Source organism: Sander lucioperca, chromosome 8 (genome assembly GCF_008315115.2).
Source record: "Sander lucioperca isolate FBNREF2018 chromosome 8, SLUC_FBN_1.2, whole genome shotgun sequence".
Classification (NCBI taxonomy): domain Eukaryota; kingdom Metazoa; phylum Chordata; class Actinopteri; order Perciformes; family Percidae; genus Sander; species Sander lucioperca.
In genome coordinates, this window is record NC_050180.1 from 17,157,177 (window position 1) to 17,181,626 (window position 24,450).

Here is a 24,450-nt window from a genome sequence, read left to right on the forward strand (position 1 = left end):
GTGCTAGATTAGCCCAGAGTATTAACTTGTGAGCAGTTTGATTGGAAAGATTTATAGTGATCCTAAATTATTGGTGGCTGGTTATGTGTATTTTTATTTTAGTGGCCCTAACTGGGTAGGCAGGTAACACCTTACCCACTATCCCCAGACAGGCAGTGTGCTCTGGTGCAGAGAGACCAGATATTTTTACACACAATCTGACCAACAATTTTTCTCGTTTGGTCAGTTTTTAATGTTTACTTTCAACAAACTAATTTGGTGCATTTGAGACAGTTATATAGGCACACACATAGTTTTGGATTTACTGCTGTAACTCATGCTGATCTGCTGGTGTGTAATTGTCACTGCCAATACAGTTGTAAGCTTAGCAAGCAACAGTGAAATCATCGGAAAGATTATTAATGCCTGTATTTACATGTAATTTAATTTTGTAAAATACACAAGAACAATATTACGCTTTGATTTATTTATTTTAATGTTGTATCAACATGTAAATTAAATCAACAGTGTAACAAAATGTAAAGTCCTTGGAAAGCCTAATTACTTTTAGCAGTAGATTTTGGTTGTAATGTTCAACACATGTATTACACTGTGAACCCAAGTATTGTTAGTATCTGAATTCATTCTAGGCATTTTAGCTGGACTATGCACATAAAATAAACCAAGTATAGTCTGTGTTTATGTAATTGGTTTATGGGTGTGCCATTCAACTCTCACACTTTAGCTTTACTTCCTCTTTCCCCCCTCTTGCTTGTGAGTGCATGTACATACAACATACACACATTTCAGCCTTACTGATGGTTCTGTAAGTAGTGATTCACTGTAATTTAAAAAAATAAAATAAAAAGGTTGTAGTGATGTTAAAAATTGTGGTAGTTTTCAAAAATGTGTCTGGTTCTTGCCAATTTTTTTTTTTTTTTTTTTTTTACAGTTCCGTACTAATGGTCAAGTGTAAATGAACGTACTTTTGAAATTGCGCCACAGTGTACTGTGTTGTCTGCATCCTGTTTATCGCTGCTCTGTCTTCCATGGCAGTAAGAGGAAGCTTGAGATAGTTCATATAAAGTAGTAAATAACAAGATCAGAAATTGATTTGTTGAGGAATGCATAATACTGTGTTGAAATGCATCATTTCTACAGTAAGAGGCAGGTACAGCAATTGTGTGTTCAGATTAAATATTTCACCAGACACAAAACAACTCAAAACCGCATGATGAGTCCTACTCAACATTATTTTACATGTTAGATTGTTGTGCCTTAAAAACGTAATTTCCAATGCAATGTTTCAAATAATTATATCCATTATAGATATTGTGTATCTGAGGAGTCTGTCTGTCACACTCACACCTGACAGTAAATGGAGGGGTGGTGTATACCTGTGGAGTGCAAGAATGACTCGGAGGTCACTTTCACAAATCTGCTAAGTTGTACGGTGTCCTGGTTTACTTCCTTGTCGATCCCAGGTATGTGTTTTCACATGTTTCTGGAGTTTTCTGTAATGAATTTGATAAGATATGGCTGTAGCTTCCAGAGAATCCCAGTCACTCTGCCTGTGCTGTGCAGGACATGATTTTCTGGCTGTGCAAATTAACAGGTTTTCCAGGATTAACACATGTCATAACAGTACTGTGTATGGAACAAAGCAGTTCTTCATAAGTAGCATCCTTGATCTACAGTGAACAATAAAAACTGTTCAATGCCTCCTGGATTGCTTTTAGACTTACACACCCCCTTTTTAAAGTATTTTTTTTATAAATTTTATAACAGTTATATTTATTTTTTTCTGTTTCTGATATGTCATCACAATTGGTTACTTTGATATTACAGATTAATTGGTTTTGTATTTGCTTACTACTGTCAAGATCTCATGCTGTGTACATGCTGCACCAGTAGCTGGTGAAAGATTATAAAGTTGTGGCACAGTGAACATAGTATATTTGTACTGTATGTGTTGACTTGCCAAACAAGGACAACAATGATTTGGCTAGCCTAATACCTGCCGTTTATCTAGCTTACATTTTTAAAGCGATGGATTTTTAATTGCGTGTGTGTGTTGCTTGCATGCCAGTGAAAAGAAACAGTGTGTCTTACATTAATTGTATTTTGGATGACTAAATATATATTCTGTAACTAGTATAAATCAGTAATAGTTTTTAATTGTTAGTGCTTTCAAACTAGGCCATTGTGTCTGCAGATATTTAACTTGGAGTATTTTTCATGTCCCAGTGGCTGAAGATATAAAGTTTTATGAACACAATAAGAAACTCAAATTTGCATGGATCCTTTCGTGCAGATAAGTGTGATTGCCATTCAGTTTTTTTTTTTTTGTTTTTTTTTTTTTTTTGCACAGCTTAGTCAATGTAGATCTTCCTTTAGTTTGTGCTTATACAGGCAGAAAATGGTGTAACCAGACCACTTCTGGGGAGGTGATGGGTTGTCATGTCCCTGTACCCGATGGGGTGTAGGAGGTTACTTGACCTTCAACCTTGGGGTCAGGTGACTCTTTGAGCCCATTGTATGGGGAGCAAATGGTGTAGCAATGGGTTAAAAAGGCTGAGCAGTGAAGGTGACATGTCCGGGCATGCTGCCTTAAAGGAGAGGGAGAAAAACGGGGAGAGGTTAGAATCATTGATGTGAACGACTTATAAAGAAATGATCAGCTTAAAAGTAAAAATACACAGCCTACCTGGAGGGTTCCTTGGTGCACATTTGTTATGTAATTTTTTTAAGGATGAGCAAGGTAAAATAGTTGTTATATGACTGGTAGTTTAGATTATACCATACTGTCTAAAAAACTGGCATTAACATATGCCACAGAAGATAAGGAAATGACTGGGCAAATATTCTGTATGTGATTCCAAGTTGTGTGTTTCCCATGTTTTCCCACTTTTTTTTATGTAACTAGTTATTAATTGATTTTTAAAATAGTTACTTTTTTTGTCGCTCACATCATTTAATCAGGCACTGCTTCCAATAGTTGTGGATGCATCCTGTGATGTGGACCTTGACAGGAAATGTGGGCCCTACTAGCCCAGGCCTAATACAAGGTGATTTTGTCATTCCCCACATATCTGACAATTATACACCCCTGATGTGAAGTTGTAAATTAATCACAGTGTAACTCAATCAAATGTTTTGAGTATTATTAGTTGACTTTTTGATACCTTGTGCAATGCTGTAAACTCTAAACCAAATGTTCCCCCATAAAGGCTCCTACACTAGTTTAATAATTTGTCATTCAGAAGGTGCAACAAATTTTGCAAAGGCTGTGCAAATTTTGTGCAAAGAACTTATTTTTGAGATTTTTTAAATAATTGTAAAATTGGTACTTAATGTAAACTATGGATTTTAAGACATTTCTTTATGTTTAGGCATACATGTCATCTTACATGTTTGAAAGAGCCAGGCTCCTACACCAATTTAAAACAATAAAAATAAATAAAAAGCACTGCACTAACTATCCTCACTGTGTTCCCACCCTCCAGCTGACGATGGCAAGAGGGTGACATCTTACCACCGTCAGGGGTGTCTGACTGGATAACATTGTTGCACTTGTGTTCTCTATTCTTGCATACCTAACAACAAATTTCAACTGTAGTCATAACTGGGAATTACATGTATTATGCCTTAAGATAGAAAGATGAGGTAGGTAAAGTTAATGGAAATTTTAGGCAGCATAACTGGATATGTTTCTTTTCCCGATTCCGATACCTGAAAGCATCGGCCGATACAGAGTTCCAATTCAATACCAATGCTTTTAAAAATAAATATGCATTTCTCAAGTCAATTTTAATGATTTTCTTCATTTATTTTTTTCGGTCATCTTCTGAGCTGCACTGGAGTGTTTGTGAATCAGAGAGAAGGCCAGCCCATCTTGTCAGTGTTTTTGGGAGGGAAGTATGTTAGAGATGTTATTAGGTCCCGTCTGTCAGGTCCATGTCAGACCAAGGTCATAATTACAGGTCCATTGAGACCTCTAGTGGCAACACATTTGTTGGACCCAATCTCCTCCAGGATTATCAGGACAAAGTTTGTTTAAGCACCTTTGCATACAAACTAGGTTTTGTCAAAGGAGATTTTGTTTTAAAATTCAAATGTATTGCTGAGGTTTACAAGGACAGTCTGGAACATCTTGCTAGAAAAGTTACCATTCTTGTATAAGTGGAAGGGCTACTTTTTATGGTACTTTATTGATTCCCCTAGTTGGCTAAATTTGTCTGGTCAGCTATTGAACAACACCTCTGATGCTGGTAGGGTTTCAATGATTGGCTAAATGACACTTGAACACACAAGCTATCTCTTGACAGTTGTGTAAACTTAAGGATATGCAGTCTCTCCAATAAGTTGATACTAGCTTTATTAAAGGGGTTAAAGTGCATTTTAAATACTATATGCTGGTACTGGTTAAACTGTTTTCTAGGATGTCAACCTTTTTTCTTAAAATTATATATATATATATATATATATATATATAGTCTCATTTTTTTTTTTTTTAAGGTTAGGTACAGTGTTTTCTATTGGGTGCACATTTAGCTGAGGACAATGTAGCAGTAATTAGCTTTGTAACCTAAGAGTGTTCAACCACTGAATGAGATACTTGACACACCCTCTGACAAGCAACCATCTTTGTAGCTCAGACAAAGATGCTCACTTTATGCCCAGGTGTCTGGAGCACCTGTCTGTCAATAGCACTAAAGTATGTTACTGAGCATGAAAATGCCACAGTATTTTGAGTGATACAGTGAATCGTTAGAAAATGTCATGCAGAGTACCGACTGCTATTTTTCTCCCTGTCAACCCTGCTCCCCTGTTTCCACATTGCTTTGTTGACAAATCTATGTGAATAATTTGTCATACCATATCAGTGTTTGGACAAATGAATTGTTTGGAACCTTAGCTATGCTACTAAACCATTTCAGTCAACCATGTCAGATCTGCCTTTGCTATTGCAAATGCAATGACTTATGTTTTACTCAATTAGAGAACTTGTTTGCACAAATTATGGCGCTCAAGAAATGAACTTACTTACACTATTCACTATATGGCAAGTATGTGGACAACCCTGCCCCTAGGCTGACTGGTTCCAATGAAGAGGAATCTTAATGGTAGAGCATACAATGATATTTTAAACAGTATGGTTCCAGTGGTGTGGCAACACTTGGGGAAAGGCCTTTCCTTGTTTCAACATGACATTGCCCCTGTGCATTTATTAATTTAAGCAAGATCCATAGAGAAGTTTGGAGTGGAAGCCTGTATCTCTGACCTCAACCCCATCCAACAGCTCTGGGATGATGTTTGGTCTTCTCACCCAACCTCACTAAATTGGTGCAAATGTCTGCAGCCAGGTTTCAATATTTTTTGAAAGTTTTCCCAAAGAAGTGGAGGCTGTTGCAAAAGCATGGGGATTTTCCATAGCTTTTAAATGAGACATTCCACAATATACATGGTGTAACATTCTGTTGTCCACATACGTTTGGCCATACAGTGCACTTTGTTGCCCCACGCTGCAACTTTGACAGGCTGTCAAAAGTGTCAGAATAACATTTAACTGCATTGTCTTTTTTTCTTCTTCTGTGTTTCAGGTGGTGAACCTCGTTAATCGAACCTGCTTTAGTAGTGGACAGAAGACTTGAATCTGAAGGAAAAAAAATCTTATTATCTGAACTTTGTGTGGTAGATAATAGTCTGTAGCCATCTGTGAACATGTGGTTTGGACTAAAAGCCTGGAGGATGAAGACTGCAAATAACACAGAAGATGAAAAGAGTTGGAAGTGGAGGGACTTGACTACAGTTCTGGTGATGCTGTAGCAGCACGGAATGGTTTGTGGGTTACACTGAGATGCAGGCCATACTGTGCTGCCGCAGTAAAGCCTGAATATACAACCTGGCTGTCACTTTGCGCTTCTTCAACATGTTGAAGCTGACTTGTTTGCTATCACTCTTGGATTTAGTCTCGACTTTCTGAAATAATGCCACGTAGACAATTGTTTGGCTGATTTTGCCTTTCTCCTTTGCTGGTCGCCTTACTGTAGCAGCACGTAAATATTGGAGTTAAGACTAGCTGAAGCCTCCAGTATTGATCGTGCTGCTGAAGCAAAGCTGACCACTCACAATCAGCGCAACCAGCCACTACTCAGACCACCCTGGTCGTGCCAAACTGACTGACAGCGAGTGAGTTCTTGAGAGAGACAGGTACACTGTTTACACACAGCTTTTGAGTTAACCTCCAACACTACCTTGCTTTAATAGTTAAAATGTGTATACAAAATCTTTTTACATTTCACTGTCACCTCTGCACACTTGGAGAAATAAAATTTTAAATTGCCTTTTTGTCTGTAATGTGTTTTGAACATGACATGCTAAACTTTTTTTGTTTTTTTTTGTTTGTTTTTTTTAACAGAATGCTGTCCTGTATATTAGTATTTTATTCACGTTATACTAAAAGTTTTGCTGACACTGAAAATCCCTTACATGGTTTTATATAGTACCGCCATCCACACAGAAGAAATCATGCACAAGATGGCCTGCCTGGCCTAGCTGTAAGCTACTGGGATGTCCGGCCTGTTCATGAGCCGTGACACAGAAAGATTGGCTACGGATTACAATTATTGGACTGTAGTGTACACACCATTGAAATATAACAAGTAATTCAGTTTATAAAGTCGAGATAAAATAATCATATTCTGATGTTCACTACAATGCTGTTACAAATGAAATGGTGTCCCGTAACGGCAAAAAAAAAAAAAACAAAAAAAAAAAAAAAAACTCCATTTTAAGTCGTGTCGGATGCGCACGTAGGGCGAGGCGGGCATTCTTTGGTACCAGGACGTCCGATGACCAAAATCTCTAATCAGATTTACCTAATAAAATGACTGAATTCATAATGTTTTACATGCCTTTGATATAATGTGACATTCGTTGGTAAATCTGGCTTTTGTACAATTTTGGACCACGGGCTTTATGTGAACGGTACAATAAAAATCATCAAAATCCGATCACAAACTAATTACACTTCACAAAATAAAGTCACACGAATCAGACATTGTTTTTAATAAAAACTCATGAAATAAATAAACCTGTGATCTAATTAATTGTACTTTTTTTCATGGTGACCGTGGATCGTTTTTTGATAGCGTGTTTTAGGATTTTTCTGCCCCCTGAACAAACGCATATGTTGCAGCAGTTTTCTTCCATTTGGCCTTGAAGGCCTTTTTGATGATAATTCTGAATCCTCGTATTTGTTTTCCAAATGCAATAAATACAACGGAATTAGGGTATTTGGCAAAGGTGAAATTTATGCAAAATTATATTAGAGAGAAAATAGATATGTGCGCATTTTAGGAGTAGCCTACTTGTTTAATGCACAAAGGCTTGCATTATTTTTCTTTCTTTTTTTAAATGGAGAAAAATCTATTAGTCTATAGCCTATATTTAAAAGATTACAGGCGTTTATATCATAATTGCATTGTTTTTATATAGGCCTATATAATATCAGTGCTTCAAGATGGACCTGTGTGTGTGTGTGTGTGTGTGTGTGTGTGTGTGTGTGTGTGTACACATATTTTAACCACGTCAACGTAATTCAAAAGCATTTATTTTGGAAATTATGTTACCCTTTATTAAGTGCAGTTAGCCTATTTAAAATGTTATGTATATGGCTATTTTGCGTCTTTAGAACAGCACATCAAAATGTGGAAGCAGCCTTGGTGATGTACGGCGTGAAATTCCACATTTTGTCTTACACCTGTTAATGCTGTTGTGACTTTACACATTTACCTGCTTCTATATCGGCCGTACACATTTTAACTAGCCTACAGGTATTATTGTAGAATAACACGTCCGTTTTGTTTTCTCTTGTACTTAATTTGCAACCACGTTTTCCAGAAAAAGTGAAAAATTAACTTCGGTGTAAAATTAATATTATAACAATAGGAAATAACAGATAAAGATGATTTAATCACAGGAGTAATAAAATAGGGGTTCACACATTAATCGCCATTAGACTCTCGGTGTAAAAGTGTGCGGGACCTTCTCCAGTGTGTAGCCTATTTAGTGTATCCAGATACACTAAAAAGGCTATTCACTTATCATCTGGGTATTAAGTCATATTGATTGATCGAATAGATGGTGACTTGAAGTTTATTTGTATTAACCCTCACTACAGGCCTATACTTTTGATGTAAATGGCTGACCGTACGACCTTTTCTGAAGCCTTAGTCATGTTCTTAATTTTATTGAAGTTAACGTTTTTCAGGCTATATTTAAATTTGCGTGCCGTGCAATTCAAATATTAATGTAGAGTGGTAGATTTATTTTGATCCTATCTTTGCCTGGCAACAGAAGGCTATATATGTATATGCGTGACATGACGTACATCCTGAATTATGGTCAGTGCTGACATCACGGATTCACTTTGTGGTCTGACTAGGATTATTTTTTTTTTTTTTTCAAAATGCAGCCATACTCAGAAAATAAATAGAAGGATGAATGATCAATGCACAATTCACTGCTTGTCCTTTTGCTCTGACCTGTTTAAATAAAGACCATTTTTTGTGATAAGACAAGTCTCACTGAGCTACCCTGAATTAAAAAAATATTTGAATAACTTCCAATTGCCCACATAATTGCATTTCGGCTTACAAGTGAGTTTTCTACCAATTCAGATGCATAGCAGAAAATAGAATGTAACAGGCTGCAGATGTTTGACTTTAGGCCGGACAAGTCATGCAACGAATGAGTCACATGAACCTCCGCAAATAGCCTAGATCTTGTGTAGAAATAAAGTGACTGCCCAGCACGCGTGACAATTATGTACCCTTACCTACGTTTTGTTATCAGTAATAGGGGAAATACAGCTGTCAGTTTTAGGGTTTCGTTAAAACATCATAATCATGGACAGTGTTCTTTTTTTCCTCCTCTACTGTGTCTGCAGCTGGTGAATATTTCACACGGGCCCTGTTATGCAACGTTTGTAACCTTGAAGAGGATGCAGCATCACTGTGGTGCGGACGCGCTCTGCAGGGAAGAGGCCAGCGATTACACTGTTCATTTCTTTTTATTACACTTGCTTAGTTCACAGGCTCGCTTGTATCTCTAAATAGTTGGCTGATTTGGCATTTCGCACTAAAAAAACGGAACATGAAAGTATTTTTATTTATCAAGATTACCCTGGATAGGTATACACACTGGTCATGACGTATTTAAAAAAGAAAAAAAGAAAAAGATTGCACATCGATAGCGTTTATATAACGTGGATTATGGATTGGTTATATTTGATTATATGGCTTCATTGAGGTTGGAGCTTGGGCAATAACAAAAGACATGGTAAACAATTAGGTAAACAAGTGCTTCCACATGTATTCAGGTGCGATATATCTGTTATTAGTTCAACCAGCACCTCATGTGTCACTTGGTTCACAATTTGTAGCTGTGAGTGCGTGGCAGAGATGCCACAGGCTAGTAATTAAAACTGCCAATAAAACTGACGGTAGAGTCAATTAAGTTAGCAATACATTCCTGACCTGCACCCATTAAACTTGTGTACATGTCAGTCATTTCCCGCAGGTACACACCAGTGTGAGTAAGGTGCGAGGAAACGGCAGTGAGAAGCGGTTCAATCTGCGAGGGCACGTAGGCTTCAAGGTTGTGCGGCTGCAGCAGGAGTAGTGTTGGCAGTAACACACCCATAAATAAGGCGATCCATCTTGGAACCCCCATCCGTGAACCCCCCGTTCGGTAGGAGCCACTCTCGTGGGGGACTGCGATCTTGTCCACTTCTCGGAGCCTCAGTGAGTCCCACTTTTTAACATCGAAATTGCGCACAAGGGGACCGACGTCCGTGTCTTTCCGAGAGGGCAGTGGAGTCTCCTTAAGCACCTTCAACTTCTCCCGAAACTCCTGCATCTGCTGCAGAAAGCACAGGGGGTCGGCGATGCTCTTGAAAGACTCAGCGATGCTGAGCGCACGTCTATGCTCCTCCATCGCTGCGCTCAGTTTGGCAATCTCCGGGTCGTATGCTTGCATCACCACCAGCTTCAGTGTTTCAAAATCCGAGAGGATCTCATTCTTTTTGCATTCGATGGTACTGATGAGTTTGTCGAAATAGTCTGTTACCTTCTCTGCGTCCTTGGTCACTGACTGAAGCGCCTTTTTCTTACTGGCTTGTAGTGTCTCCAGGCAGGACAGGACATCTGCGCTCTGCCAGCTCTCCAACCCGCGAAGCAGCTCCTCAAACGCCTCCTTCTCTCGTTCATATGCATCCTCAAAGGAGCAGAATGTATGCCCTTTGTGGTCATCTGTTGTTGCGCAAAACCCACAAATTAGATTTAAGTCCGTGGCGCAAAATATGTTTAGAGGCTGGCCATAGTGTTGTTTACAGATTGACAGCTTAGGCATAACCCTTATTTTGCTGTACTTCTCCACTATTCCGCGTAGAGAGTAGTTGATCTGCAGGCTGTTCGCGCCGTTGTGAGGGGTCTCTTTGCGGCATGTGGGGCATTTGAAAGGTGTCCTGTAAGCTGGACCTCGGTTCCCCTCCAAGAGTCCCTCCAAGCACTTCTTGCAAAAGCTGTGTGAGCACAGCAAAACCCGCGGGTCCTCGAAGAGACCGCAGCAGATAGGGCACGTAAGTTCCTCTTCTAGCTGCTCCATGGTATCCTGTAAACACATTATCCAGGCGTCAAATCGGTGCTTAATGAAAGTAAAGACGACCCAATAAATCAGCACTTAATAAAACAGGCTACATACGCACCCACACTCAGAGGGATGCTGCCCTAATGCAGCACAGGGAACAAATTACACACAAAAATGCTGCAGAATCGCGAAGGATACAGATTTTGCAGTCATGTCCCAGCTGTGTGTGGAGTATGCCCGTCCTGAAAGTGAAACTGACTTGCATCGCTGTGCCCGCGTAAAAGGTTGGCATGAGCTCTGCCAAAGACTCCGTTCGACCATAGAACGTTAAATAACATCATGCTCTATAATATATTTCTGTAAACCAGCTGGCGTTGTAAGAAACGTAAAACCGCGTCGCAAAAAAAGGCAAAATTGTAAATTACTTTATAGACGTAGACTATAACAGCAGCAAACTATTTTCTCTTAGCTTTGTTTTACAGAATAGCAGGGCAGTGGTTAGCTGAGTTGAGCCCTAAATTACCGCCGTGTAACCAATCCAATGCGACAAATTATCGACAAACAGGGTTCGAGTTAGCGTTGCTCCTGTTGGCAAGGCACTGAACTAGGGCTGTGACAGATTTTGCAAGCGCATAGTAACATGCAACTACTGGACCAAAAGATTCACTCACCAGCTGCTGAGACGCACAGTGCAACGCAATCATGGCGCTTGTTGCTGTGCAGACTTCGCCCTTTCCGGGTATCGAGTTAACCGTTTCGGTGGCGCACAGATCATTTAAATACACTAATCTGTTCGTATTTGCACACAGGTGAATCAGAGTGTGTAATATAATGCCACTAACACCAACGCTACTGATATTTCAAGTTTTTTTGGAGGTGTTTAATTTTGGACATCGGGTTGTTTACGTTTTTGTCCCTGCTGGTTAATTTGCAGATGGTCCCTGCCAGTCGAATGGGGGAGGGGCTGTTGCTATGCAAAACATTACAGCGTGAAAAACTGTCAACCATGTTTTAGTTCCAGTTTGGCATCACATGTTTTTACACTAACCCACTTCAGTCGCTTGTGTGGCTACTTGTCATATAGGCCTATGCATCTGTAAACATTTAACGCCATAAAAAGGTGCAAGTGAAGGCGCCCAGCTGCATCAACTGATAAAAAAGTGCAATGCTATGTCGCACTGAGCGGACAAGTGGCACATTATCTTGGCACCGACAGATCTGACCACTATCATACATAAGCGATTCATTATATCAGGATATGTTTCAGCCTCTGAGGATGCTCTTCAGTTATTATCACAAATTCAGCATTGGCCCAATAAACTTGATACATTTTCTCACTTTCTTCTCACTTGTGGTTATGTAACATCGATACCCAATAGTTACTTAGTCACGTGTAGAAATGTTGACCTTGATTTTCTTCCCTTGTTTCCATGCCATCAGGAGCAACTGCCTATCTTAGCCACTATGATTGGATACAGTTGGGTAGCAGGGGCTTATGTAGTTCCAAACTCTGCCGCCATGCGTCGCTGTTGTGTAACGGCCTTAAGTGGAGCCTGACGTTTTAACGCCAAGCGCTCTTTGGTTTGATGGTATATGAGTTTGTTTCCGGATGTTGTTTAGCTAGTATCGGGAGCAAGAATGGCTGCGATGTTTACGTGTTGTCTAGGCTGCTGCGGAGATGGCGGGTCGGGGCACATTCCCCTTAAAGAAATGCCTACTGTTCAGTTAGATACTCACCACATGGGTAAGTAAGATCACAGCTGTTGTACAGACTGTTGAAGTCTACAAATGAGCAACTTCCGTTTTTAGCATAATAGCTAACAGTTAGCTAACCGATAGCTGCTCGTAGTGTTGCAACCTTTGCAGTTAAATGTGTTTTTGGTCGCATGGAGTGGTTGCAGCTGTGTTTTATAACATTATCCTCCTTAATACACGTTCTACAAGGTTTTTTTTAAATGCATGGCGACTCCTGATATTTGAACGCTTAGCTCCTGTAACGTTAAACTCAATACACGGGTGACAGCTAACGTTATCTCATTTATTTCTCCTACTAAACTTTAAAGATCCCTTCCACACACTTTTCAGGCATATAAAAGTAACGTTATTCTGCTTTGAATAATGATTTGTGTATGTTTTTGTTCAATTATTAGTTGAAAATATATATTAAAATGCACCAATTGGTTCATTGATAAGTCATTGACATTCACCCCTTTTTATTTATTCATTTTATTTTATTCAGTATTGTTCTTAACCTTTTTTATTAATTGTTTTTTTTCTCTGTTGGTAAGACAATAAACTCCTCTGTGTAGTTTATTTTTTATTGTTATAACAAATGTATCATTCAATTTTTTTATACTTTGTTTGGCCTATCTGGTGTATCTACTCTTTCTCCCTTATTTAAAAATCCAGAAAGTAGGGAGTATGTACATTATTTTCATTTAAAATTATAAATAATGGACAACAGTATGTATCCGACTTCATTGAAAAGTCTATTCTCAGTGAATGTGCACTTGGATATTTTCATACAGGACAGGACTTTAACATGTGATTGACCACAGTTTATTTTGATTCATCTTACATTTTGAAGACCTTTCACAAGGATAATGCAACTGAAGCTTTATTCAAATACAGCAACTGGTTTATTGGTTATTGACCATACTCTTATAATAGCAAATTCTTTTACCCTGATTAACCTAAATAAACCAACAGCAACTGGCTTTGTGCTGAAATAATTAGTTGAATAATTGATCCAGAAAAAAAATAACCAGCAACAATTTTGCTAATCTATTTAATCCTTAGTCATTTATCAAGCACAGATCTCAAACATTCTGTTTCCAGCTTCTCAGATGTGAGGATATGCTGCTTTTACCTGACTTTTTGATTGAAAAATTGTTATCTTTGGGTTGTTGAAACAAACAAGCCCTTTGAAATTGTCCTCTTGTGACAAAGACAAATGACAAAGAAATAGTGATGGGCATTTTCTGACATTATAAGACTCAACAATTGATTAATTAACAGATGATTAATTGGCAGATTAATCAACATGAAAATTGTTATTTTCAAAGATGTGTTTTTACAGCAAGATGTATTATTGGCGGTTTTGCAGGCACAGATGTTGTCATTGTGAAGAGCGGCCGGAGGATATGTGGCACTGGAGGCTGTCTGGCAAACGCTCCTCTGCACCAGAACAAAAGTTATTTTGAGTTTAAGATCCAGTCCACTGGTAAGAGCTTGGCTTCTGGCTGTTTCTACTGCCTTTTTTTTCTTGCCAGATAGATTGACATTTTCTGGTGCATTCCTAGTGGGAGTTATTGATACTTACACGCTGCATCCAGAGCATCTGTTTTTAGTAGCTAGCTACACCGTCTTGTGACTGCATGCTCACTAGTGGAATTATTCACACTTACAAAGACAGCATTCAAAGCACAAAAATTAGCTTTCTTACATATATGACCAAGTAAAGCTAAACATGCAGCTCCACACTAGCCATATAGCCTACTGTTTTTACTAGCATTCAATTGCGAATTTGCTATGCATGCAAATCTTGCCTATTATTTTTTTATATTGCAGCTGGCATTTGTCATAAATATAAATACATTTTAATCTTTGTGGTTAAAAGTGTTTTAAAATTTAAAAAAAAAAGTGCTTTGTGTTCAGGTGTGTGGGGAATAGGTGTGGCTACGCAGAAAGTGAATCTCAATCAAGTGCCTATGGGCAGAGACACAAACAGCCTAGTCTTGAGGCATGATGGGTCTGTGTACCACAATAACGAAGAGAAGAATCGCCTACCCGCAAACAGCCTTCCTCAGGAGGGTGACATTGTGGTAAGTGCAAAATTTATTATTTTATTTGATCCTGAATTTAGCTTTGGTGGCCTAATCTTTGGATGATTTTATGTGTTGCTTGTAAAGCTTAAAATAAATAACTTATTTTTCTCAGAATCTACATCTTGTCAAATAAATGACAACTGGCAAGCGTAAACTGAGATAGACACTACAATTATTAATGAACTGGAATCGTATGAGCAAGTCAGTCTGTTTATATTCCAAAGATAACGATTGTCTTGTCTGACATGGGTGCACAAAGATAATTTTCTTTATCAGTTTAGTCTGTACTCATATTTAGCCGTCTTTTCCTAAGGCTGTAGATTTTGTGTTAAATCAACCTTTTCAGACTAATCATCTGCTACAGGCCTGGTGGGGCAGGCTGGCCTGCAGGCCCCATGAGACCCACAGTATATTTTGGTATTGTGTTTTTTTTTTTTTTTTTCTCCAAAGCAGCTGACTGACATCGTCATAGTCACATTGTAATACTTGGTCTAATATGGGCCATACTGTATAGCCTTCTGTTTTCACATGTGCACCAAATTGCTATTTGCCATCAGTTTATAAATTATAACAGATTTTTCATTATACAGAGACATCATTTATTGTTTAGATTTTTTTTTTTTTTACAAACCATCAGTCATGTCACTCAGGACTAAGAAATCATTTAGTAAAATATGAAGTTAATAAGCACAGATGTTGAGTCTGAAAAAACATGGATTGCGGTTATTGGCTGGTGCAGCAGAAAATCCTGCGGGTGCAACGCAAAAATAATAATTAATAATAATTTATACTGTTTATTGATCCCCAGTGGAGAAATTACAATTTACACTCTGTTAGAAATCACTACACACAGGCCTGAAACACACACACATGCTCAGGCCCTATTCATGCACTAATGGAGAGATGTCAGAGTGAGTGGGCTGCCAGTGCTGGACCAGCGCCCTGAGCGGTTGGGGGGGTTTGGGGGGGAGGGGGGTACGGTGCCTTGCTCAAGAGCACCTAGCAGTGCCCAGGAGGTGAACTGGCATCTCTCCAGCTACCAATCCACACTCTGTACTTTGGTCCGTACTGGGACTTGAACCGGCGACCCTCCGGTTTCCAACCCAACTACCTGACATAATAAGACAAATCTTGTTTTGGCCTTTTCCCAAACATAAAATATAAATGCTTCAAAACATTTTGTCTTGCTTTATTTCTTGTCATGCATATTTTATAACACTATAGGTTCCTGCTAAAGAAGAAACCAAAACAGCTTAAAGTTATTACTACTGGCACTTAAGACCTGGTGACTTTGGCGACCCCTTAAGTCCTTTAGTGGCAGTACTGGAGACTTATTATATTATATTATATTTTTAAGGTATTTTCACCTGGAGTCAAATTCAGGTCGGCCAGTCTGTCAGTCAGTAAACTGTGTTATTATCACAGCCTAAATTGAGTGTACTGTAATAACACAGCTGAACCAAAATGTTTGCTGGACTTCATTTAAAACTACTTTGTATAAAGGAACAAGATAAGATGCTGCCAGCACTGAGCGATGCATGCAAGCTTTTGACTAATAGCCTGCAGGGTCATGGAGCAGTGTGCAAAACCCACATACATTGTTACCCATTCACTTTATCACTGACTCCTGGAACAATGATCACGAAATACAAACAGAACACAGGCCTTTATCAATGGTTTTTGACTGATTCAAGCTACTCACACTCATTTCAGTGCAATCTTTGGCAAAAGAGTTTACCATGAAGGCCAGTCTTACACTAATTTTCTGCTCAGTTAAGTGCATATTCATTACTTTAACTTACGTGTTCAATCAGCAGAACCTCTATGTGCAGATGACTAATATAATGTTTTTACAAAGCCATTGATGTCTTAAAAAAAAAAAAAAAAAGGTAGCAACATTTTTAATCCACCAGAAAATATTTTCTGTTTTTGTAATTGCAAAGTGTAACTGCAGGACGTAGAGGAAAGCAACTAATACTGTGGGATAAAAACATATGCATACCTTGTTTTGTTTCTATGCTATTTGCCTTTCCCAAGGTTTTCCTGCTCCTTTTGACGTGTGCTGAAAAAAAAAGAAGAGTTTAAACGCCTATATTTTAAATAGATTCCAGTCACAAACTTTGAATAGCCAAGTTACACATATGAAGGTTACTTTTTGACAATTAAACCCTGTTTAAATGTGCAGTCATATTCACATGCAGATATTCTGAGATTAATTCCAGTTTTGTTTGTGTTCCTCAGGGCATCACATATGACCACGTGGAGCTGAATTTATATCTGAATGGAAAGAACATGCATTGTCCTGCCTCAGGGATCCGAGGCACTGTATACCCTGTTGTTTATGGTAAGTTTCATTGTTGGCTTGATAGGCTGACTTGTTACCAAGTATTGTTAATCTCTGGATTTTATTTTGACAAGCGTTCCAATTGTAACAATTTATGAAACATTATTGATTGCCGAACTGCTTCCTCAGAAATGCCAATATGGCAGTTACAATTATATTCCACTAGAGGGCTGTATTTGTGCATTTTTTTTTTACATTACACTGCTCATTTTGGGCTCTTGTACTTAAACGTTTTTTTTTTATTTATTATTTGAATATTTGACCATAAACAGATTCCACACATCCAAGAGTGAGTTATGAGGTCTAATCAAAACAAAGTCTTTAGCAGGAAGAGACAGCCTTGTCACGGAGATTTAGGACATGCAGGTTTTATTCTGGTCAAAGGGTGATTTCATTGACTAGCTTCTCGTCTCGGGTTGGTGTTAAGCTAGCCAGTGAAATCAACTGACCACTTTATGTTGGAAAAAAAAAACATGTAAGCTTTTGGTACTTAGTGGCAGCTTTGCCTGTTCCTGTCCTACAGCAACACTAATGCAGACAAACTGTAACCAGTGACTCATTTGTCTGAGCTTTCTTGTGCGAACACCCTCTGTTGTAAAGCACCGCTAATATTTCTGAGCTGAGAAATACATCCATCAGATCAGAAAGTCCCCCTGGATGCTTTAATAAATATCATCTCAAACTTTCCAAATAAATTCCTGTTGTGTTGTATGTGTGCAGTAATATCATTTATGTTTTAAGGGCAAATTCACTGTTTTCTAGGAAGCGTTTACATAAACTTAGCTCCACTATGGCAATAGGGACATGCTCCACTCTCACTCTGTGTTAATCTGTTTTGTTTTTTAAATCAAACTGCAACTACCTTGCAGTATTGAATACTAATGCCATGAAATATATATTTTTCAATTATCCAATCATTGCACCTTGAGTCTATATTTAGATTGAATAAAAATGTAAAGATTTAAAGAAGCTGGTAATGGAAAACCTTAAAATAGTATGCTACCCATACCAAAAATTGAATTTTCACCAAATTAGTTCCAGGAGCTGCAGTGGCACAGTAGCATAGTTCTTAGTTTTGTTATTGTTCTTTTGGAACTAATGATTAAGGACCGATTAAATTTGCATTTGAATGCATTTGACCTAATTTCTGCAGAGCAAATACCTAAATATTGGAATGTTTGCTTGTTTATCATATTATTACCCCAGAGTAAGATATGACATCAATTAAATTTCATTTTACTTTACCAATATCAAAAGGGCTTCCCAGGGAGTCCTGGGTACATGTATGATTTTATCTGAGAAATATAATAAACAAAATTGAGTTATGTGATTATTTACGATGTGGCCAAGCATCACACATTTGATGTAATGGTGCAACCAAAATAACGTGCATCTCGGATTTGAATATCTGACGTAATGTACATGCGTTAACTTTAAAAGAAATACTGAAACAGGGATATGAACAATACATGAGATGTCAACATTTTTTTGTTTTTTTTTACCTTAAGTACTGCTAATGTATACAATGCCTATCCCTTCTTTTGTTCCAGTGGATGACAGTGCCATCTTAGACTGCCAGTTTAGTGACTTCTATCACACAGCTCCACAAGGATTTGAGAAGATCCTCTTTGAGCAACAAATCTTCTAAAGGAGCACTTTAGCCTCAGCCCCTCTTTACTTTGTCACCCTCCCCTATATCTCATAGCAACATCTGTGACACTACAGTTTAACCTTGATTTGATAATATTATGTGTGGCTTGAATGCCTCTTGTTTTGTTTCCGCTGCTTACTCTGTCTCTCTACTGATGCTCTGGATCAACGTCTGAGTATCCTTGGAGGAGTGGGGATTTCTGATCATTGGTCGGCTATGACTATGCTGATGTTTAACTATCAAATCATTACCTTGTGTTAGTGGTAATCACCCCGTGTTAACTGAAACACTTTCAATTGCTGCTTACGTTGTCAATCTGTTTGTAGATGCCAGACAGTGGATGTAATGGTAAATTGTTCCCATTATTCAGGATCAGAAGCCATGTTTGATTGACATTGCTATATACTTTACGTTTTTTTGATTATGTAATCTCCTAAATGCCGGCATACTGACATCTCAGCATACACCCTATATTTATTTGTATTTATTTAAGTCAAAAATCAAGTAATGTGTCTCTTTGGTATGACAAAAGATGTAATGTTTTTTGGCCAGCAAGCGTTTGTGAATGAAAGGATCAGCTGCCAATACTTAAACATCATTCAACATTATTTCATTCACTTTTGTTGCCTTTTTTTTTTTTTTTTTTGGGGGGGGGGGGTTATTTCTGCCTTTATTGGATAGGAAAGCTGAGAAATGAAAGGGGAGAGAGAGGGGGGAAGACATGCAGGAAAACCGTCACAGGTCAGATTCGAACCCTGGACCTTCTGCGTCGAGGAATAAACCTCAGCATATGTGCGCCCGCTCTACCAACTGAGCCAACTGGGCACTTATGTTGTCTTTATTATTACTTATTGCAACACTATTCAATTCATGTCACTGCTTCAATTTGAGTTGACAGAGATGTTTTAGAATAAACCAGTGCACATTCCAGGGGACAGCCAGGTTGACTTTTCACTGAGGTATGCTGCGGTGAAGGTTCTGGAAAATGTTATACAAAGTGAAACGTTTCTTAAATGGCTGACACTGATATATATTAAGCTTGATTTCTAAATATCTTCTATGAACTGCCCTTTAGATTCCCCACACTTTTTTTCTCCTGGTGTATTTATTCTATAATATCAGAATATTACCAGAGCTGGTACTGGCTGTCTATGATTAGAGATGTATGGTTAAAAATGTCAATCTGTTGTGTTGCATTGCATATCTGCTGCTAAAGTATGACCTAAAATATTTCAGACTCTTGTCTTGATGATTGTTTGCACTAATTATGTTATTGAACAAGCAAATCCAAATATTGTTGATTCATTAAACTTTTGTGTCTGAAAACAGACTTTTGTCAGAGTTGTAGTTTGGTGGTAGTCAAGTTGTGTATCTGTTATATTCGTTAAAATATCATCGATCCTGTCTGTTGTGGCCGATTAGTCGAAGGTGATTTTATTATTACTGCGTCGATGAAGCCGGGTAGCCCATGCAGTATTTATGCTTATAATTCGCTCCGCTGAGAATGAGATTGGCTGCAATCTTCCGTCCCTTCAAGGAGTTGTAGCCTACGTCTGGAACCCACGCAACTTCTAGGCAAGACCCGCATTCACACGCCAGGTGTCCATGCTTACGCAAGGTAGCAGAACCCGATTTGTTCCCAACCAATCGGGCTGCTTCGTCCCAGGACCCTGAAGCGGCCAGGTAAGAATTGTGGCCGATTCCTCCCACCCCGGACACTCGCTAACACAGACTCTCTAACTGGAGGGCGTTCTGGGGAAAGCCTGGTCTGATTAGGAGAGACGGCATTCATCCCACTTTGGACGGAGCCGATCAATAAATCTGACCAAGTCTATTATCGGTCATAAACCATGACAACCCAAGGTTGAAATCAGTAATCAGAGGTGCAGTGCTACGCGCTTCTCTGTGATTCCGTTGGAGCAGTCACCTACTCATAGTTTCATTACCAAGGTGTCTGTCCCTCAAATCAGTTAAATCAAAGGTAAACAAAAGATGAGCTATACTTAAAGGTCCATTGACATGCTGCTTTTTGGATGTTTTTATATAGGCCTTAGTGATCCCCTAATACTGTATCTGAAGTCTCTTTCCCGAAATTCAGCCTCGGTGCAGAATTACAGCCACTAGAGCCAGTCCCACAATGAGCTTTCCTTAGGATGTGCCATTTCTGTGTCTGTAGCTTTAAATGTTATTTAGGAGGAGAGCGGGGGAGGCAAGGTGGAGGGTGGGGGTGTGGCCTTGTCCAACTGCCATGCTTCGCTTGTTTGCAAGCCATGATGTCTCTCTCTTTCTCATGGGCGGGCCAAATTCTCTGGGTGGGCAAAGCAGAGAAAGGGGAGGTAACCTTTACCCTTATGATGACATAAGGGGAAGATTCCAGATCGGCCCATCTGAGCTTTCATTTTCTCAAAGGCAGAGCAGGATACCCAGGGCTTGGTTTACACCTATCACCATTTCTAGCCACTGAGGGACCATAGGCAGGCTGGGGGAACTCATATTTATGTTAAAAAACCTCATAAAGTGAAATTTTGCCATTGGACCTTTTAAGAACCTAATTGGAATTAAAACAACCACTGCAATGTGGACGTTGACAACGATAGCCTTAGTATTGCTTTCAACTCACTACTAGATTCAATTGGTTTCAGTCAGTGTGTGCATAAGGCCACTCACTGTTTTAACCCCACCCTCAACCTTGTGCTGGCATATGGCATCGAATTTCCGCAGAATCCTTTATTATCAGACCATTCTCAACTATATACGAAATTATATAAAAGCTTCTACACTAGATGCCTATCTGACAGTGCTATAGCTAAATTTAAGGAAGTTATTCCAACAGCATTTAAATCAGTGCCATGCCTTAATATAACTCTTATGTTAACTTTAGTCCCTTCCAAATTGAAAATTTTGTAGACGGTGCTACAGCCTCGCTACGGACGACTTTAGACTCTGTTGCTCCTCTCAAAAAGAAGATGATGAAGGAAAGGAAACTAGCACCTTGGTATAACTCCCAAACTCGCAATTAAAACAAACCTCACGAAAACTTGAAAGTAAACCTGGAGATATCTCGTTTAGACTGGCAAGATCAGGGCTTAATTTGAGCCGGAACACGCCGGAACATGTTCCGGCACCTACGACGTTGGATCCGGAACCTCCTGTGTCACTATGAAAAATGAATCGCCTAAATGAAAAAAAATAAAGTACTGTTTGTGTAGTGTTTAATGTTGTTATCTGTCTTGTTAGTCTTTATTCCCTATTGGAGTTCCACAAAAGTCTTGTGTTTGCATTTGCAGTGCGTTTTGAGGTGAATTTTCAGGGTAAGAAAGAAGGGGGAGAGGGACGGAGGGAGGGGAGGCACTTCAACAGCGCCGCGCTGCACTCCAAGTGACACAAGCGCTTGTGCTGGTTGAGATTGCTGTTATAGCCTCATTTCACTCAGTGGAAAAATGTCAAAATGACAACAAAGTTTACTTAACTTTTTCAAATACGCTGGCCAGTCGGATCCCAAACAAGCAAAAATCGTTTCTGCCGATCAAGAATGTGGAGACCACAGTGGGTTTTTTGTTTTAATTGTCCGATGGATAATTGCTGCTTGTGAAAACGATCGTTGCAGTGTATTTTTAATTTTTTTTACATTTCGCACCGATGCAGTGCACATTCTCAAATAAAAATAAACATTGCCCTGATGTACACACAGCGTTGTTTAGGCTTTTTTAGTAGTAATAATAAGTAGTAAGTAGTAGTAATATTTTTTCGGGCATTTTAGGCCTTTATTTCTATAGGACAGATGAAAACATGAAAGGGGAGAGAGAGGGAATGACATGCAGCAAAGGGCCACAGGTCGGAGTCAAACCCCTGGCCACTGTGTTGAGGAGTAAACCTCTATATATGTGCGCCTGCTCTACCAACTGAGCTAAACTGGCCACAACTCTCAATTAACTTTCACTGTTATGCGGATGACACCCAATTATATCAATCAAACCAGACAAAACCAGTCAGTTAGCTAAACTTCAAGCATGCATTAAAGATATAAAATCCTGGATGACCTACAATTTTCTGATGTTAAACTCAGACAAAACCGAGGTTATTGTGCTGGGCCCTAAACACCTCCAAACCTCATTATCTAAAGATATAGCTACTCTGGATGGCATTGCCCTGGCCTCCAGCACTACTGTCAGAAATCTAGGAGTTATCTTTGATCAGGATATATCCTTTAACGCCCACTTAAAACAAACCTCAAGAACAGCCTTTTTTCACCTTCGTAACATTGCCAAAATTAGGCACATCCTGTCTCAAAACGATGATGAAAAACTAGTCCATGCATTTGTTACTTCCAGGCTGGACTACTGTAATTCCTTTCTATCAGGTTGCCCAAATAAGTCCCTTAAGACTCTCCAGCTGATCCAGAATGCTGCAGCGAGTGTTCTGACAAGAACTAAGAAAAGAGATCATATTTCTCCTGTATTAGCTTCTCTGCATTGGCTTCCTTTAAAATCCAGGATTGAATTTAAAATCCTTCTCCTGACCTACAAAGCTCTAAATGGTCAAGCACCATCCTATCTTGAAGAGCTCATAGTACCTTATTGTCCCACTAGAGCACTGCGCTCCCAGAATGCAGAGTTACTTGTGGTTCCTAGAGTCTCTAAAAGTAGGATGGGAGCCAGCGCCTTTAGCTACCAGGCTCCTCTCCTGTGGAACCAGCTCCCAGTCTGGTTTTGGGGGGCAGACACTGTCACCACATTTAAGAGTAGGCCTAAACTTAAAACACTTAGGGTGACCAGACGTCCCAAAAAATTCGGGACAGTCCCGAAAACCAAGCAGTTGTCCCGAATCCCAATTCCTGCCCTAATTGTCCCGAAAATTAGAGCAAAGTCTCAAGAGCAGACTCTCGAGTAGGCTAGTTATAGCCTAGTCTGATAGAACATTAAAAACTGTTAATAGTGATTGAGTCATCCTGCAGCCAGCTCCTGGTCCGGCAGATGGTCCGGGGCACTCTGCGACCAGCTTCCAAAACGTTCCGAAAGTCCACCTGATCTCCAAAATAAAAGCCTCCATCCCCGTCGGGAGACAACGTGGTGGCATCACAGCTGAGGGACCGACAGACAACCGCCCACCAAGAGTCTGTCCAAGGTTTCTGCCTAAAAGGGAGTTTTACTCACCACTCAAGGTTTCTGCCTAAAAGGGAGTTTTACTCACCACTGTCGCACTAAATGCTTGCTCTTATGGGAATTACTGGAATTGTTGGGTCTTTGTAAATTATAGAGTGTGGTCTAGACCTACTATATCTGTAAAGTGTTTCAAGATAACTCTTGTTATGATTTGATACTAATTAAAAAAATTTGAATTGAATTGAATTACACCCCCCACCCCTAGTCACTATACATTAACATCCTGGACTATATAACTTGCACATATTCTATATCCTGAATTTTAGCACATTCCCTCACCATTTTTGAATATTATGCACTAAACCATACAGCCTTCTTTTCTATTGTTAAACAGTTAACTTGTTTATTTGTATAGCACCTTTAAAAACAACAGCTTACAAAGTGCTCTAACAGAAGAAACAAAAGCATACATATACACAGCACATCAGTACACACGCATAGGCTACACAACAAAAGATGTGGCAGCTCTAAAGGACAAAAGAAGAAGAATAAAAAGAAAAGTGAATTCACAAGTAGATCGAAAATAAGTAGAAATAGCAAGTTAGGAGGACAGTCAGTCAGTAGCTATAGTGGCGATCAACAGACAACAGATAAAAGGCAAAAGGATAAAAAGACAGCAGCAAGTAGGCTATAATGTGTTTTAAGAAGAGATTTAAAAGAAGTCAGTGATTGAGCAAGCCTTATCTCCTCGGGCAGTTACATATCGATTATTTATTGTAAAATTGCTATTCTATATGTTCTTGTCTGTTGCAGTACTTTGCTTTATTGTTCATTTCCTTTTGATACAGCCTATGTATGCACCAACCACCAGGGCTAAATCCCTGAAAGTGTTCG

General features: G+C 39.1%; 2 protein-coding genes and 1 long non-coding RNA gene across 6 annotated transcripts in view; 2 read left to right on the plus strand and 1 right to left on the minus strand.

The window, feature by feature from the left end:
- LOC116045891 overlaps positions 1-6,326 on the plus strand; it is a 14,181-nt gene extending 7,855 nt beyond the window's left edge. The window contains exon 2 of the long non-coding RNA XR_004104025.2: positions 5,583-6,326. This is a non-coding gene — a long non-coding RNA (uncharacterized LOC116045891). The remainder of the gene's footprint in view (positions 1-5,582) is intronic.
- On the minus strand, positions 1,097-16,520 carry trim13 (tripartite motif containing 13). Of its 4 annotated transcripts, XM_031293858.2 has the most exons (3): positions 11,304-11,649; positions 9,573-10,656; positions 1,097-2,588 (listed from the first exon to the last, which is right to left on the minus strand). In XM_031293858.2, the coding sequence occupies exons 1-3, from the start codon at positions 11,334-11,336 to the stop codon at positions 2,545-2,547; spliced, it is 1,161 nt and encodes a 386-aa protein (XP_031149718.1). In that variant the 5' UTR covers positions 11,337-11,649; the 3' UTR covers positions 1,097-2,544. The 4 variants fall into 4 exon arrangements, with proteins under 4 accessions (XP_031149718.1, XP_031149697.1, XP_035860057.1 ...); XM_031293837.2 differs by lacking the exon at positions 1,097-2,588 and having other exon boundaries at positions 7,123-10,656; positions 11,304-11,624; XM_036004164.1 differs by lacking the exons at positions 1,097-2,588; positions 11,304-11,649 and adding an exon at positions 16,462-16,520 and having other exon boundaries at positions 8,434-10,656.
- spryd7b (SPRY domain containing 7b) lies at positions 12,184-19,088 on the plus strand. Its single transcript, XM_031293873.2, has 5 exons — positions 12,184-12,376; positions 13,739-13,855; positions 14,290-14,456; positions 16,701-16,803; positions 18,354-19,088. Exons 1-5 carry the CDS (start codon positions 12,271-12,273, stop codon positions 18,449-18,451), a joined length of 591 nt encoding a protein of 196 aa, XP_031149733.1. The 5' UTR covers positions 12,184-12,270; the 3' UTR covers positions 18,452-19,088.
- The last annotated feature ends 5,362 nt before the right edge of the window (positions 19,089-24,450 follow it).